This window comes from Nanorana parkeri, unplaced genomic scaffold, assembly GCF_000935625.1.
Source record: "Nanorana parkeri isolate BGI_ZX_2015 unplaced genomic scaffold, ASM93562v1 scaffold262, whole genome shotgun sequence".
NCBI classification, from domain to species: domain Eukaryota; kingdom Metazoa; phylum Chordata; class Amphibia; order Anura; family Dicroglossidae; genus Nanorana; species Nanorana parkeri.
The window spans coordinates 178802-197855 of NW_017306530.1; the positions used below are offsets into that span (position 1 = coordinate 178802).

The following is a 19054-nucleotide window of genomic DNA, read 5'->3' on the forward strand; positions in this document are numbered from 1 at the left end:
AAAATCATTGACAATTGTGACAATCAGTGACAAGATGTGATCTCTAAAATAATTTTTTAGGCATTAGAACGACTCTCTACAATGAATTCCTTATCCACAAGTATAAATACTGTAAAGGTTTTAATTATGAAAGATCAGTAGCAGGCAGCAGCATTTAAAAGCATAGATACATACCACAAAAGGGGTTTCCAGTATAAAAAAAAATATCTTACCACAATCCATTCCAGTACCAATTTCCTGTATAGACCTTCACATACACTAGACCTGGGCATTTCACGGTCCATGGACTGTATCCAGCCCTTTTCCTGTCTCTGTCCACACACAGACCGATCGCTGACCTTTGTTCCGTTATGGCTGGGTGTCTTTGGATGCGCTGGCCTCCAAGGCTGGTGCATCCACTGTAAGCCATAGCCTAGCACAGGTCAGTGATCGGTCTGTGTCTGGACTGCGGCCCTCTTTAATCGTTGGTTGCTAGGACTGCTGGTGTCCTAGAAATCATTGATGTCAGGGGTCTTCCTCCTCTGCAGTCATTGGTTACTAGGACATACCATGCATTGGCTTGCATGCACTACCTTTTTTAACCGCACTGCAATGCACAGTATTGCGGTACCATGTGTTGTGGTGTGGTTGATCATATTGTGGAAGGGAGGTGCTTTTGGGATGCCATTCAAATAATTTGGCCCTTCACAACAGTCCTCATGTGACCTCTTGAGGAAATTAATTGCCCATCCCAACATAGACCACAATGGTATTTTCACCTCAAGTAGCATCATTTTATAAACTGCTCATTAACTGCTTAAATAGCTCTGAAAATCTTTAATTTACTCAAAGCCTACTGTTTTGTTGAAATTCAAGAGTATAAATGAAAGTGCTGCGCAAACTGTTGGCGCTATATAAATCCTGTATAATAATAACAATAATAAATGGTGACAATGCAAAAAAATATGCCATGCTGGAGACTAATGATCTCTGCAGTGTCTGATTAACTGTTATGCAGTACATATCAAGAAAAAGATCTTTAAAATGCATTTTAAAATATGGACAACTGGGGGCGTGGCTTGGCAATGGCCGTGTGAGCTGTGATCCCACTGAGCTCCCGGCCCGACTTTCGCCAAACGGTTATAGCAGCCTCCAGCATCCAGTATCCGACACCATGGGGAAGAAGCCGAAAGGGAAGGGGTCCCAGTTTACCCCCAAAACCGCTTTTAAGAGGCTATTCGTGTCTCCGGGACACCCCTCTGATGAACTGCCCCCTCGTGTGCGCCTGCGGCCTACCGGCGCGCGCGAAGCCTCCACGCCGACCGGCCTAGATTTGGAGATGGCCCCCACCGATGCGGACTCCTCCTCCCCGATCAATGTGGAGACCCGTCCGGCCCGACGAGGGGTTGAGAGGAAGGGGAACCGGGATGACCAGCCGCCGGATGCCTCCCCAGCATGGCTGGGCACACCAGGAAATTCTTCTGCTTTGCTCTGTTTAGGGTGTGCGGGATGCAGCCGTTGAACTGAACGCAATGGACTACCCCAAGATTCCACACCACCGAAGAGTCCTCCAGATGATGCCCTGCCTGGTCCCCCCGGTAACGGGGCCCCCCCATCCCTCCTCCCCCGCCTAAGGGGGGGGGGCGGAATGGGAGGATACCCACCTCACAAATCGTTTACATTAATGTGTTGATGTGTGCTTACTGCCCGCAGGAGTAAAAAAAAAATATGGACAACTTGGAATTTTGGCTTTGTAGGACCATAGATAAATGGTTATGATTTTCACAACCTCACTACTCTAAAACATGATTCAGAAACAGCAACTTTGTAACATTTTCTGCTATGGTTGGCACGCAGTAAATATGTATTATACATAACTCACTCTGCATGACTTTTGTTTTGGTTTTCTATCTCCTGGAAACATCCACAGTCTTCTCTGAGAGAATATGGGTGAACCATAATGGCACAGACATTATCTGCTTAGCTCTGGTTGTTTTACAAAATAGTATAATCCATCCTGAACTCATTTCAACAATTTTATTATATTTTATTTGCATAACAGGGTTAGACATGAAGTTCTCCATATAACAGAGATGATTATGGAGACTCTGTTGTCATCACAAATGTTTTGTTGGTTGCTTTTGCTAATGTTTTCTGTGCATTAGTTTTTCATCTTCATGAACTAGTTTGTATATATTTATTGTATCTATGCTTCTCTGTGGGTATTACTATTATTACAAAAGAGAACAAACAAGAGTGCACTGACCTCATGAATACAGTTACTTTAAAGTGACCCAAAACTCAGGAGTTAAATCTTAAAAATACATTCAAGTATCTTAACTATTAACAATAATGTATCTTATTTGTGTATCACTCAGATGTAGATCCTCAAATCATCTCTGAATTCATGCTGACACTGTCCTTCCTTCTAGAGGGTGGTTACTTTTCTTCCCCTTGGTCCCTGTGTGTTTTAGTGTGTTTAGTTTACTAATTTGTTTTGAGATTGTAGTCCATCACAGGAGCAAGCTTGGAGCGGTGACTACTTTACAACACACACAAGGACCATGGGCGAAAAAAGTAGCCACCCTCCAGAAGCAGTGGTGTAACAACCGGGGGGGCAGCAGGGGCGCGGGCCCCGGGCGAAAAGTGAAGGGGGGGGCGCCGGCCGAAAATGGCACTTTCGGCTAAATGCCGAAAGTGACATTTTCCTGCCGTTTTGTCGGCATGGGCTCTTTCTGCATTTCACTACCAGTTGGGTTAGTTGTTTCTAATTAATGTATATAATTAAATAAACAGCAGGTAGTGTGAGGAAGTGTTAGAACCAGAATGTTATTGATGACTGTGCCCCCATTCATATCTCCTGCTGTTTCTTTTAATGGGTATCTGACAGAGCAGGAAGAATAGGGAAATGCCTCCAAAGGGGACATAGAGAATCCATTGTTTTTGATAGACTGAGGAAGGGGAAGAACCCCTACCAGGTTTTATTCGTGTCTGTGTCTCCTTTGGGGAAATTTTTCCTCAAATCACATGAAGGTAGCAGGTTTAAAAAAGAGTAGGTTAGGAACAAATCTCTTCAGCAGGGAACATCATTTAAAATTCAGAGGTTATTACCCTTCTACAATAAAAAGAGGCCAATTTAGAAAAAAAAAAACTACAAAAAGTAGGGATGGCCTGTCAAGTTTCTTTTCTGTCTTCTATGTCCTATTGGGGATATGTCTCTTCTTTACTGTCCCATAGACACAACAGGAAGAAAACCTTTCCAAAGTGAGGAAAATCCTCTCCGAAAATCGAACCTTTATTTTGGCTTACGTTCTCTTTTGGGTCACAGGAGTACAGTTACTAATGCACTACGGTGTAGGAACCAGCTTGGATTGTGGCCAGGGTGAGTAGAACGCTGTTATTTTATTATTATTTATTCCTTGGGCAAAACGAGCACTTAAACCTTCCAGTGCGGGGGTAGCCCCACTGCAAGAGTTAAGATTTAATTTGCCTGGAGTTCTTCTTTAAAAGCCACAAACTATTACATATTTTCTGAATGCAGCGGCCCTGTATATTAAAAGATGGTAGTTGCAATTTTCAATGTTGCACAATATTTGCGGTAAATGTTTAACATATCAAAATTTTTATTAAAAACTACACTAAAATTAATTTGAATGCATGCAAACACAGTATGACCTCCAATTATTTGCACATAAAAAATATGAGGTAGTGCTGAGTAAATACAGGTGAAACTCGAATAATTAGAATATCGTGCAAAAGTAATTGCAGTATGTGCTGCAAAAGGGGCCCAAACCAAGTACTGAGTACATATGCATGCTTGTACTTTTCAGAGGTCCGATATTGTTCTATGTACAATCCTTGTTTTATTGATTGCATGTAATAATCTACTTTTTTGAGGTTGTGGATTTGGGGTGCTTGGGGTTTTCATGAGCTGTAAGCCATAATCATCACAATTATGACAAATCACGGCTTGAATTATCTTGCTTTGCATGTAATGAGTCTATCTCATATATTAGTTTCACCTTTTAAGTTGCATTAGTGAAATAAATGAACTTTGCACGATATTCTAATTATTCGAGTTTCACCTGTACATACCAAAGATGTCAAGCCTCAAAACGAGATATTACTGTACCCTAGATTATCAATAGAGGGTGCTTTAAATGCCTGCTGCAGCTTGTTCTAACTATTTCAAGGCCAGGGCATATAGGATACGCCTGACATCCTGAACTGCTTAAAACAAATGCATTAGGAAGATTCACCCACAGCGAATAATGTTTGGGGAATGTCTGCTTTATGAATATACTAACAGTATGGTCACTTCACTCCATGAAGAACAGTGTCATCTAAAACACTGTTCAGCAAATCGCTCCACTATATTTACAGAGCTGTGTCTGAATGATTGATGGCTCCACTGAATCAATTGTTTTTAAACTATTTGAAATTGCTTTTCCAAAGATATATTGATTTAAAAAGCAACGCACTGTAAAATGTAACAACCATTTCATTTAATTCCTGTTTTGTTTCTATAATGTTCAATTATGAACATGACACTTAATCTTTATTAGGCATACATATCCTTTATCCTTGCTGCTCCTTGGGGGAGATTTTTCTGCTGGGATCATTTGGAGCACCGATCTGTGAATGGAGATATCACTATCTACAAGACAAAAAAATTATCTTTTTCGATCAGGATTCTAAACATTCTCATAGTATATTGGCTACGGATCATCTGCACAAATAAGGTACATTGCCTTCACAGGCTGATTGACTATATACTCTGCTTTTACGGTGTTAAAACACAAATCAGTCATCAGGGAAATGTAGGAGCACACCTTATGATGTTAACAGGTCAATTAAGAAAAAAATATGTATTTCTATACTGAATTTCCAACGCCTATCCAACTCCAGCTACTAATAACCATATCAATCTAGAGGTTTGTAAACTAACGTATTGAAGATGCCCATAGTATGTACTTCCTCACTGCATTTACACAATTTCACTCAGCCCTGAATATGCACTTCATTGTGTCACCACGCTTACAAAGCATGCTTTCCGAACAATGACTCAGCTCCCCCCCCACCTCTTACAGTGAATACAGGAATTGCCTGCAATGTAACATCATCATTGTTTGCTGGAAGCAATGCATTGTGGGCTATGTAGACTTAAACAATCGAGACTGCACCACATCGAGTAGCAAAAAAAGAAATGCAATGCACACTGGGAATCCAGGAAGTTGTTGAAAGTGATGGGCAGTAGACATGTTAATTTCGCTTCATTCCGAATGCAAATTTGGATGAAATTTAATGAATTCGGACGTTCGGATGCATCCAAATGTCTTAATTCCAATGAGGCCAAATGCAAACGAAGCTGAATGTTCATTTAACGACATTTCGCATCATCTGAATTTCGTTCAAAATTAAACTAAATCAGAGGTGACTGTTTTCTGGCCAATCAGAAAACTCCATCTGAAAATAAAACAAAATTCCGAAAGATCAGAATCCAAATAACAAACCGGAGTTTGGACCTGAAACCTGAAAGAAAGAAAAATCCGAAATGAAACTATTTTTTTTGCCAGCTTACGTGTCTAAAGGGCAGACAGACAGCAGCACTCACTACATAAAAGGGATTTTTTCAAGTAAGCTTTGATTGCATTATCATAAAATCATACACCTCCCAGCCACTGTGTGTTGCAGCGCAGAGCGAGGTACTGCAATACCATGCAGTATTTTTTATGTTTTTATTTGTTTTAGATAGAAAAGGGGAGTGTTAGAACTTCTGTTTTGGAAAGAGAGAGGAAGTTTTAGAACCTCCGTCAGGTTTTTATTGTGGTTTCCCTATTGGCGTGATTTCCCTTTACTTCTTATAATAAAGCTGGCCATACACCTATAGATTTTCTGCAGATTTTCTATGGTCAGATAGAAAAAGTGCAACAGATTCCTCCATCTATGCTAAACTGTGTGAGTGGAGGAATCTACCAGTGGGTTAAGCTTCAGTATCTTGCTAGTCGGCCCTGCTGGCTGTCAAAATACCTGAACAATCTGATTGGGTGCAGGCATTGTTCAGGTGTTTTGAGTGCCAGCGGAGCCGACTAGCAAGATATTGAAGCTTGGCCCAGTGGGAGATTCCTCCACTCACACAGTTTAGCATAGATGGAGGAATCTGTTGCACTTTTTCCATCTGACCATAGAAAATCTGCAGATAATCTATATGTGTATGCCCCCATAGAGAGACTTTCCCTCTGCTCCTGTTCTGGTGGCAACATTTTAGATTTCCACTCACATTCTGTCTTGTGTATTGTCTGGCCAGCATCCCACCAGCTCCTGGGCAGTGAAGTTACTGGTTGCCAGGAGTGGGACACCAGCCAGAGCGCCCAAGATGCCGTTCCAGGCAACAGCCTCATGCTGCCTCATCATAGAGACGGCCTTTTGACTTATGGTAGTAACCTCACTAGGTTTACCAGGATGTAGAACATCCCCCGTTTGTAACACGGGATCTAATTAGTCAACTAGCCTTATACGCAAAATGTCAGTATATTAGTGTAGCAGTGAGGTAGACACACTTTTTCAATTGCCATTTTACAATTTAAGTTTTAATCTAAATTGATGCATAGCAAATAGGCAGGAAGTTTTTTTTTTCCATTAAAAATTTGATAATTAAGGCCCAAAGTGAATAGGTTAGTAAGTATTGGTTTTGGGTTCTGGTCTGTGGGAAAACCTTAATCATGGTTCTTCATATTTCCATTAGAAGTCATACATGTCTGGGCATTTGTTTGCTCTGAAATTGCCCCTGACAAGTAGCGTATCAGTTCTGGCTTATTGGAAAATCCACGCAGTATTAAAGTTTGTAAGCAATGCACATAGCATGACAGCTCTCACAGTTCCCATTTATATGCAAATGGTGTCTGTGTATAATGGATTCTGTCCAATAAAAAATGCATAGTTATTGACTATTTTATGCTTACACAATGGCCTGATTACTAGCAGCCATTAAATATTCTAAGGCAATAGGCAGAATGGAGAAGAAACAGACACATCGCTGTCCTTGTCTGCCATCCAGGCAGATTCTATACCTCCTAGTAGGCAATTGCTTTAATATCAAGACTGCAGTGTATTGCTAGTTCAACACTGCATATGAAAATGTCAATATAATGCCAAGCAAACAGCCTATGTGTCTTGTAAGATTTTTAAATAGGAAAGACTACATACAACCCAGAACAAATGCAAGGACAAATTGTATTTCTCAAGTAGTAAAACACAAATATCCTGTTCTTGTAGCTGCCCCCCAAATATATTGCAGATTGCCAATCCTTAAAGCAGAACTAAAGCAGAACCTAAAGGTGGCCATACACTTTACAACCATCGCAAGACCTTAGTCGTGCAATGGTTGTAAAGTAATTAAAAAAACGTACGATCTGCCCATCTTGGACAGGCAGATCGTACTTGCGATGACCACAATGCTGAATGGGCAGTGTGCGCGTGCGCACACCGGCCAGTGCGGGATTGATCTTACGATCATGCTAAAAACCAGTCGAAAATCGTACGATTCTCGGCTGGTTTTCTAGCATGCTCCTTAGACAAAAGACGTGCAACCGTTTTTACTGTACGGTCATCTTCCATACACTTTGCGATTATCGTACGATTGCGGGATTTCCCGCGATTATCGTGCGATAATCGCACAGTGTATGGGCACCTTAAGACAGGTAGTGTGTCACTGGCCAGATCACAAGGTGAAAATAAAGGGAAAAAACCCCCTAAAAATAGAAAACGAATGCAGCCACCACATCTAAGGATTCTAAAGAATACAGACCTCAGTTTCCAGATGGCTAGCTTCAGTAGTGGAGATTTGCTGTTGTTACACCAGACCTGCTACTTGAGATATTTTATTTTTGTCAGTTGGAACAGTCTCTATGGGGTTGATTTACTAACAGCACATAGGCTTTTCCCTTTGCAAAGGGATTTGCACTTTGCAATGGAATTTTCTTTTAGCTTAGTAAAAAAAAGGTAAAGCTCTGCTGATTCCCATCATCCCATCATGTGCAAGCAAAAATACTGTTTTTATTATTTTTTTTTGCTCCTGATTTGGTATTCTTTGCAAAGTGAGTTATCACCGAATTCATTGAGCTAAGGTATCATTTCCTTGCAAAGTGAACAGCCTGTATGCCTTTATAAAATCAACCCGTGTGAATCAAACTACAAAAATGGTAGGTCCTTCGAATCCTGGCCAGGTCCCTATCTGCAAGGAGTTTGCATGTTCCCCCTGTGCTTGCGGGGGTTTCTTCCAGGTACTCTGGTTTCCTCCCACACTCCAAAGACATCCTGGAAGGTAAATTGTCTCCTCTCTAAGTTGGCCCTCTATGTATGCATGTGAAATAGGGACCTTAGATTGTAAGCTCCTTGAGGGCAGGGACTGATGTTAATGTGCACTGTGTAAAGTGCTGCATAAATTGTTGGCGCTATATAAATACCTGTAATAAATAAATAGTAGTCCAGAGGATAAACACTTCTTACCAGCAGACCCCATACAGAAGCTATAAATTCTTGCACTGACTCTGCCTTGCATGAGCAGACACTCCAATTTTAGTGATTTAAACATTGATAACATTCTTAGTGGCATGTCAGTCTTTACCTGTTTTGTGTAATGGCCAACAGCTTCACCTTTACTCACTATAACTTTACTTGGTGAACAGCCTCTGTTCTTTTAGTAAAATAACCCAAATGTCTGCTAAACACTGTATGCTGTGTGATACATACCCCTGCACTCTGTACATTATGATGTACTTGCTATACTCTTGAACACTCTACTCTATGTGCTGTGTTGTAATTTACATAATCCTGACTGCAGCAGTCTGTAAGCTGTACTGTACATTACATACAAAGTGTTCATTGTCTCAACAACTAATGATTGCTAAATTGTCATCAACTAATGTAAAGAGATTCTGTCACTCTTAGAGAAAAAAAAGTTGGTGACAGGTATGACAAGCAGGCAGCCCGGGGTGCCTGCAATTATCCGCAGCAGCTCTCAGTCCCCCCATTCTGCCTGATTGCTGGGTGGCTGCCGTATTTGGGAACAGCTTTGCACTTGCCGATTGTGCTGAAGCTTGCCCACCCTTTCTTTCTCCCACAGACTACTTTTGCCCAGTGAGGCAAACTACCATAGTAACATGCCAAAAAGAATATGTGGGGGTATAAGGGAATGGACTAGCCCCATCACTACACAAAAGTAAGGTAGCCCAAAATGCCTTGATTTAGGCAAAGGAGAAGGCTGAAAGAAACACAAAAATGTTCTTTGATGATCTGTGTGTTATAGCACATTTCCAACAGAAAATTAGAATCAGAAAATGAATCCTGGAATACTATAAATAAACCAATTTATATTAAACCCTGCTATCCAAAAAAGCATGCACTTCTAAAGGTGGCCATACACCTTACGATTATCGGACAAAACATTTCGTCCGATGATCGAACCGTCGTACAGTGGCCCCATCCTGCCCCGATTATCGCAAGGTGCAATTAGCCGTAATTAAAGAAAAGCACCTGGACGAACTGCGGTAATCGACTGCAGGTATTTTCGTTTGCGCATGAGCAGTGTAGATCATACGATTTGACGTACAGAAACGCCACTAACCGTGGGAAAATCGTACGATCGACCAAAGTTTTCAAACCTGCTTGAAAGTCAAAAGTCGTACGATTGTACAGTATTTGCGGTTGTACACTGCCCATAAACCTTGCGATTATCGTACGAAAACGCGATTGCATACGATTATCGTACGCTAATCGAAAGGTGTATTGGCACCTTAAGTGCTATCCCTAGTTTTTACAACTTCCGGAAGGCATTTAGCACACCCATAGCTGATTGCTTTCTAGAAGACCTATATGGCAGAGGAAATGATGGCCCATGCAGCTTGGATGGAGGCACGAGAGGGGCACAAAGGGATTTGATCTCCAGTGCCAGGTGCATTTGACAGACAGGCCCCCCTGCTGCAACAATGACACACTGAGCAAGGACCCACAACCTAATGACTATGCCATCCTTTGCAAGAAGCTAGTCACTCCTATTTATAAGGAAGTAAAAAAAAACCTGGCTGAAAGGAGAGGCATAATCGAAAGTAAACGTTTTGTTTGGAGTTCGGAGTGAAGTGATGCGTATGCAGGAGAAAAAGAGAGCAGTGTTGCCGTGTGGACATGCACAGAGCACAATGTTAACATCAGGTGCTGGAACTTAAAGTATAACATTAGCCTTATCTCAAACTGCCCAGTATTCAGTGTTGTGGCCTACAGCAGAAACACAGAAGCTACCTGTATGCAAATATAAATCTGCTGCAATGGCGGCCAGTGGCAAAACCCCAGGGAACCTCTTGTGAAACCCCAGTTGAGAAACCCTGTTCTAAAGTATCTGTAATACAGTTCGCCTTTGAAGTAGGTTCAAACAAAGTGTTATCTTCCATGTGCCGAAAAAGTTTACTTTTTTCAAATGGCTCTTTGTCCTGAGGTTTATGTGGGGACATGTTATGAGGTTTCACTTGTGTCTTAGTAATCAAGGCATATTTTGCAGGTACAAGGACTGTGGTGTATGTGTGCAGTGTAAACACACAGAAGGCTTAGACGGTTTTTAACTCTGTAGCTATACCTCACAATCCACCACTTGAAAATGCACTGGGCAAGATGTACTCTTTTCTAGCTGAAAAGTAGAGACATGCAGCAGTATACAGATACATTAGGTTAACTTTTTCTTTTAGATCCTGTTCACACCTAGACATTGGTGTTTTTAGGAGTTTAAAAAGAAATACATTTATGAGTGTTTTTACACGCATTTGTGCGTGTCTTTGAAGCATTTTGCAGGCGTTTTCCTATTTGGCTCAATGGAAAGCAGTAGCATCTGTGACCAAAAACCACACCAAAAAAACTCTAGAAGAAAATGCTTGTGACAGGCGTTTTAAGGCATTCCCATTGAAGTCTATGGAGTCAAAAACAATTGGAGGTTGATTTACTAACCTTATAAACACGCCACGAACAAGTATACACCTCTGTAGTGTGTTCCCTCCCAGCATGATCTATTGGTGGAATCTAGACACCTTTGTAGTGTGTACACAGTGTGTGTAGTGTGTGTAGTGTGTTGTGCAAAGCCCTGCATGAATTGCAAGGTGATGTTGTGTAAATTAGCTCTACATTGTGTTGCTTGCGTTGATGAATGCAGGAATGTAAATGCATGAGCTAACCATTTTTGTCTAAACTGTGAAGCAGCATTATATATGCATCATGTGCATGATTTTTCCATATATGGCATTAGTGGAAATATGCTTTTAGAGACTTTTTGGTTGATAAATACGTTTTGCTGCGTAAAAATCACACGCACCTAGTGCGTACGTGTGTTTAGGTTAGTAAATCACCCCCTTTGTGTTGAGCATTTTATAGCTTTGAGCTAGAAAAACACCTAAATGTGCATTTCCACTTTTGCAGTCATATTTGAGAAAAATCTTCTATATTTTTGTTATGTGTTCCTACTCACACAGCTTACTGCAAAATAATTTCTAAAAATAATTTCTTATCCTTTAGCTCAGTGGTTCTCAACTGGTGGGTCGCGACCCAAAAGTGGGTCGCAACCCTGTGTTCAAGTGGGTCACTGCGTGCCTTCCACTGTGCTAGGTGAGAGGCTCCTCAGCTTCCCCTTAGCACAGCACTGTCAGTTCTCGCACCGAGCAGCCTTTCTAAGTGTCAGGTTGAGGTGGGGCAGAGTGGGGGTATGGCCGTAAGGGAGCTCCATCCATATGTGCATTGCTCACAGCTCCCTCAAATGCCCTGTAGAGGTGTCTGGGCCAGAGTGACGTAACATTCTGGCTCCCGGCACCTCTACAGGGTGCACAAGGGGGTTGTACAAGAAATGCACATATGTATGGAGCTCCATCACAACCCAGCAGCCCACCCTGGACCCCAAACTGGGAATCCGCTCCAGTTCTCATAAGGTAGGAAGACTGGATGGATCTTAAAAGAAAAAATAATTTTTTGGAGTGTGTGTGAGAATGTGTCTGTAGTTGTATGTGCCTTTTGGTGTTTTTGAGGGCTTGATCACATTAGTACAGTGCGTTAATCTTACAGTCCCGTGTGATTAACACACTGTACCATGCAATCACACCTTCCACTCGTTCTGGTGTAGGAGGTGCGTTGCATTGGCATTCATTTAAATGGCACCCCACATGCACCTCTCACAGTTCAATCGCCCATAACAGAGCACGGAGTACCGCAATGCAATGCGTTCCAGTCTGGTGCTACTTGGGTCGCGAATTAATGAACAAGGACAAGCGACAGGAAACTCTGACTGTCCCCAAAGACTAGGACAGACTGAGCTTCTCTTCATTGACATACCATGCTTCTAGAATTTTAGGAGTGTTTAAAACTGGATTACAAGTGATAATGAGATCTGCCAGCACAGTACAGACAGGGTTAATTAGGTTCATTAACCTACTCTGTCCCCCTTACATTCCAGAGCAAACCTCAGTGCAGAGAACAACTTTGCTTTCAGAATATGTGTTGTTAACAGGGGTTATCTCAAATTGGCTTCAAAAGTGGAAATATATTTTAATTAGTCACAAAGTCAATCAATATTTTCTTATACCCTTTACTGTTTGATTGGTCAATAGGTAAGAGTACTAAACTTTAATGTTAACAGTAGTGTATAACCGATGGAATAATCAGGTCTACAGCTCTGCAAAGATTTGTAATCTGCATTAAACTGTCATACGAATTTTGTAGTGCACTGGCTCATGGCAGTTTTGGATCTGCATTATATTGCCATCAGAGATTAAAAGTTGCCTGGGATTTTGCATAAGCATAATACACCTGCAAGAGATTTGCGAGCAGATCCATGCCGTTTCCAGAGCTCTGAAGTCTGCATTATATCGCTTTCACCGATGTGTGGCCAGCTGGAGCAGCCACAGGAAATTTTAAACATGTCATATGACATTTGGGCATCACTTTGTACAGCAACCAGGTTTGGAGTACTGCATTGTACACTAAAAATAGATGTGTTGTGTGCATTGTTTAGCAACACTACTTTATTTAGTAATTATCAAAGTTAGGGGCCTTTGGACTGTAATATCGACCCTTATAAGCGAAGATTACTTTCAGAATAGTAGAAATACGAGAATAATTCTTACAGTATGGTTGGACACTTTAATGCCTAGTTCACACAGGCTTCAGCTTGTATAAGAACAGCAAATTTTTACAGAGCTTTCGGCAAGCTCTGTTGAAGCTATAAAGCATCAATCAGCTCTAGTTTGAGAATGTTAAACACAGATCTTTATGGGGAGTGCTGACCGTCACTTTAAAACAAGCTACTAGCAGGATTTAGTAAGCTTCAGCGCAACTTGAAGCTTGTTGAAAGCCTGCTACCAGCTAATTTGAAGTGAAAGTCAGCATTCCTATTAATATCTGTGTTTAACATTACCAACCTGTAGGTGAAGGGTACTTTAAAGACTTCAAGAAAACTGCTTGAAGCTTGCCAAAAACTTGATGTACCCACTGCTTTGATACAAGCTAAAGCCTGATTGAACTTGTCCTAGCATATGTATTCCCAAGAAAAGACTCCACTTCTATTGAGAAAGAAAACATCGACTCTGGGTTGAATGAAAAACCATAAATTGGAGGTTCTTCTTCTTCATGGACCATGAAGACTGAAACATGCATTCCAGTGACTTCCTCCAATGTGTGTGCCAAGTGGGATGGTCTGCGCCTGTTGGGTGGGGGAGTCTCAATTTTCGTGGTTAGAAGGAAGCAACCTTTGAATATTTTTGAAAATTCAAGACAATGATGATATCTGGTCAGAGATTCATATTAAAATGTAATAACGTAATAATAAAAAGATAAGGTTTAATAACACTAAATCACTATATGAAATTCTCACAATATTGGAATTTCCCTTTTCAGAAAGCAATATTTTATCACAATTCCTTCAATTGGACATACAGACAAGAGTGGGGTTACCACAAGAAACAGCAGAGACAAATGTCAGTGTGTTTAAATAAACAAAATTAAAGAAAACAGATATATGACCTTTTTGTCACATATTTTAATTATGAATATAATAAAATCAAAGTAAACATTTAGTTGTACACCATCGTCCCAATGATTTCAAAAAAACAATAAATAACAGAATATTTTTTGCAGCCACATGTCTACAGAAAGCACGCTCAAAACCGATTCCTATCATAAATAATGTATTTATTGCATATGGCTATTAAGACAGCATCCAAGATCAATAAAGACTAAATATAATGCACTACCCTAGTTTTGTTTATCCATGTCTCCAGCAGCATCATATATATTTCTCTCACATAACATACACCCACACACGCCATGTCCATCGGAAGACACTGCAAGATAAGTTAGGTCTCTTGTCATACCATAACTGTAAGAAATATATTTAACATCTTGATATTCAGAAACAAATATGTACTCAGTAAATAAAGGATAAAATACTGTTTGAGAACTTTAAGTTTTACAATATCAAAATATTTTAAAATTAAGGACTGTGGGCAAAAATGCACAAAGATTTAAATATACATCGTAGTATTTCTGCAAAACCTGTACATTTTGGTTGTTCCTTTGTAAACTAAACTTCAGATTTAAATATTGCATATGCCTCATGTGAAATTTACAGAGCCGAGCCAGGTTTTAGTATATGTTGCTCAACCATTAGTATGACTTGTAATTCAATACTACTGAGACATTTCTCCTATAGGTCTATATTTTCATAATAAATCAAATATTGTACTCAGCAGGTAACAACGTTCAGTGCCGTATGTTTCTTAAGGTAGCAAATATTAATTATATTTGGATTTGAAGACTAAGCCAAAATATTTGTGAAAGTTTTACATTTTTTACAATATATTAATTTATAAAAGTACACTGTACATGTTTTAACAGACTCGTTCTCTTAATGGTCTGTGCATTACTCTATAAAGCGACACTTCCCCCTGCCCTCAAGAATTCAACTACAAAAAGGAGATATAGAAAAAGATATGAATTTACATTCACTCTTGTCTGGAAATACAATCCTTATTAATAAGACGTTTTGTTGTGTTAGCAGGAAGACGTGGTGTTTTTAAAATACATTTCATCTGAATCCATTGTTCTGAGCCAAGAAAATGATTTTGCTGTTTAGGAGATGAACAGATGGGTATATATGTTGGGGACACCAGTTCTCCATTTGCTATAGTTCTGGGAGCCAAAACCATTCAGGTTGCCAATGGAGGCCTTTCACAGAATGACCTTTGGACCCCCCCAAAATGGTTATAGTACTCAAGTAGATGTCATAATGCACTGCACCTCTTGCTTACTAGATGCCCACCACCATTTGCGGCTTTGATATGACCTACTGTAAAAGCAAGCATTTAGCAAGATTAAGAAGAAATGATTTTCAGTGAAGTCCAAGAAACAAAGAGTCCATTTGATAAAATGTCTTGATTCTTTTTTTTTTGCTTGTACCAAAAAAAAAAAAGTATTTTTAAAAGTAAAATAGAAAGGCCATCAAATATTCTTACTTCAGATAACGCAGTATGAGAAGAGTAACTTCGTAATGTTAAACATATCCCCCAACAGTTTGAAATCTAAAACCAGGACATTTTAGGGCCCTGCTCTGCTCATTCCAATTGTGATCATTTTGCAAAACTCTTGCATCTTCAAGACCCTCCCACCAACACATGAGTTGGGTAACATGGAGCTGAGTGCCGTGCAATCTTTCTGGTATACTTTCAATGATTAGGCTTGAAAAATTAAAATTTCCACCTCAAAGGGGCACATGGCACTCAGGGAACATTACTAGAGCAACTGCTCAGCCAGGAAGAGCTGTACCGTAAGGCTAGCCTATTAACTGCAGTGTTGTTACAGCACATTACTTAGGATGAATATTCCATAAGGTGACATTTTTTGGTTAAGCACAATGCAGTTGTGTGTGCGTGTAATACAATCAACGTTAAAATTAAAAGTACCTTAAAAAAATACCTAAAAACATAAGTTTTCAATACATGTCAATAGTAGTAATATTGTATCAACACGTAAAATCTCTTGTTAAAAACGTACATACATTTTGAATGTCAGTAATAAAAAGCAAACAGAAAAAAAAAAAATCACCAGTCTCAGCCTGTGGCTTGTGTAGATACAGTAATCTGCTGAATCAAACTGTAAGGAGTCAAATGAAGCTCTATGTAACCGTGTAGTTCATGCGTCTAACAGCTTAAGAGAATAAAACAAGTCAGTCACATTTTTGGTCCACATCTAAAAAGAGAAAATGCAAACGTGCACGACTGCATTATGTTAGAGTTGCCATGTCACTTGGTGTCATGAGGTTTCCAAGTAAACTGCACAGCCAATAATTTTGATTCAATAAACAAATGTTCTTTCAAATGTAGAATAAGGCCGAACACTTCTTCAGTAACATCATTGCACAATGAAAATCAAACACATTACCATCCCTTAATTTATTATTTTCTTTGATTCATGAGGTAGGGCTAACAGTACCTTTGTCTCACAATTTGGGTAATGTTACTGTCTTAGGTGACGTCCCAGCCTACAGAAGAATAAATAAGAAAAGTTGAAGGCCTCGTCATTCCTTGTATGTTGGTGGGGTTTTTCATAATGTCCAAAATGAAAATGATAGACTGTAAATAATGCCATCCAAATAGATCAAGTCTGTCTTGGTAGCTGTCTGGCACGCATCCTCCACAATTTATACCTGAGCGGAAACCAATCAGACCACACTAGCGGAAAGAGGGAGACTTTAGCAGCATCTGGTCACAAAATAGGCCCAAGGATCTTTTCTTTAGTGTATTAAAGTTTGGGACCAGTACCTTCACTCTGAAAAACAGAAGAAACACAAAAATCATTAGATACTGTATGTGATGGTAGTTGTTTATTTTTAAAAGGAGAACTCAACTTTTGCTTTAAAAAAAAAGTGATAAACCTAATTGATACACAATGCTTTCTAGTTTCATCTGTAGAAAGCCATGATGTTCTGTGCACCAGCAGTATACAGAACTGTAGAGGCATAACTTCCTGCTCATATAATTGTTTCCCTGCTTATTCACTTAACACTAGGACTGATCCTGTGACTATGGCAAAACACTAGGACTGATCCTGTGACTATGGCAAGAAGATCTTGCCACTCAGGAGGTAGCTGCATGAAGGTTGAAGTAAGAGGAATCCATGTGGAAATTTCAACCCAAGCAATTGAATTCTATGACAACAGGTATTTTTAATCAACAGGAACTTTGTAGTGACACTCACCAATATCTTTGCAATTTATATTTTTCACTTTAACAGTTTAACAGTGAAGCTATACTTTAAATATAATGTCACAACATTCAGAAACAGTAGACCTGGAAGTGTGGTGAAGCCAGCTAAGCTCGGCTTAGCAAGGGATGTGTTTGGGTGAAACTATTCTTAGTATTAAAATGGTAATAATAATAATACTAATATTTACAGGTGATATAATAAGACTGAATGCAGGTTACAGAAATATGGATGGTACAGAAACGAATGATTTGTGGTCACACAAATGCAAATAAAGACCTGCATAGCCAGATGACCCATGGTCAGATCAAACAATCTGTGCATGCTTGAAGCAACCAATCGCTGTATGGGAGCACTGTGACAAACAAACTCCTGAACATTTACCTCAGATTAAAACCAATAACTGACAACCCTTTCCAATTTATCAACAATCACTTTAGGTTAGGCCCAACAAATGATAACCTGCCACCACAGATTTTCCTCCATGCTAGATCCCATTTACTCTGCCTTCCAGCACCATTTTCACACAAGATATGTATGAGTACAGTAAACTATTCAGACTTCAGAGAAGGCATCTTTAATTCACACAACAGAAGCCACTTGTTATTCAATAGTTTATTCTTCTAAAATGAAGGTAAAGAAAATAGAAGCTTCCTTCATAAACCTCATTCCACTGAAAATGTAAAAGGAACATGTTATACTGGTTTATTCTGAAGTCAAGTAAGCATGTAAATTACACTTCACTAGAAACACTGAAAATATTTGTTTCTCTAAAGTACTTTCCAGAAGTGTATTCCAGAAGTGTATTTGAATTATTCACCTGTGATCAGGTTACAGCACGCAAAGCAGTGGCATGCCTCATATGAACCTCTACATTGCTAATCCACTAAGAAATCACAATACCGGTGTTGTGCTTTCATCTGCCTGACAGTATACAACCAGCAAAAAGAGTACAGAGGTATTTGCTACTACACTTCCAACTGTCCTCTGCCATCTGCTCTTAGGTAGCCCTTTTAAGAAAGAAAATAGAGTAAAGTCCACTTTAACTGGTATGCAGTCAATAGGAGTACAAAGGGTTAAGGTGATTCCCCTGTGTTCTTGCTATCAGGCACAGGTCTGAACAGCTGCCTATTGCTTTAGCCCATCTGTCACAGAGGAAAATAAGGAAATTCCTGCTTCCTGTCTGACTTCTGTTTTCATAAGGACTAAAAGATAAAGTTTGTCAAAGGAGTTTGTTCCACTACTTGTTTCTGCTTACATTACTACACACTTGAATGTAGACAGAATACATTTCTAGGTAATAAATTAGTGTGAGGTTGACTTAATATGTCCTAAGTCAATATCGCATCAATTTTCGCATCATATCCATCTCTGATGACGTGGGAAAGCCTCTATACTCATCATAACTCGGGCACAACTTGGAACAGTTGATAACTGTTGCCTTTGCTTTGTGTGCATAAGGAGATTCCCTCAAACAAAAAGGCAAGCAAAAGGCTGAACTACCTACGTGAATGGAAATACCATTATGTAAACATAGCATTTATAAGCGTTTATAGCTGACCTGGCTGAGGCATCATCCTATTTGGAAAGAACATCCTTCTTTGTAATATTTAAGTTGTGACCTTCTGCTGATGTACGCATTTCTTTTTGCGGCTATGAAACCAATAGACGAGTATAAACACCCACACTGACTTTTTTTTCCCAAAAGGACATTGAACAAAGTGCATACTGTAACCCATAACAACCAATCAGATCTCTCATTTCTGTGACTACACTAATATTATTATATATA

General features: G+C 39.8%; 1 protein-coding gene across 1 annotated transcript in view; it reads right to left on the reverse strand.

Moving 5' to 3' along the window:
- Positions 1 to 15539: 15539 nt before the first annotated feature.
- IRS2 (insulin receptor substrate 2) overlaps positions 15540 to 19054 on the reverse strand; it is a 27674-nt gene continuing 24159 nt past the window's right edge. The window contains exon 2 of the mRNA XM_018557008.1: positions 15540 to 16827. Coding sequence (XP_018412510.1) covers positions 16823 to 16827 — 5 coding nt within the window. The 3' untranslated portion in view covers positions 15540 to 16822. The remainder of the gene's footprint in view (positions 16828 to 19054) is intronic.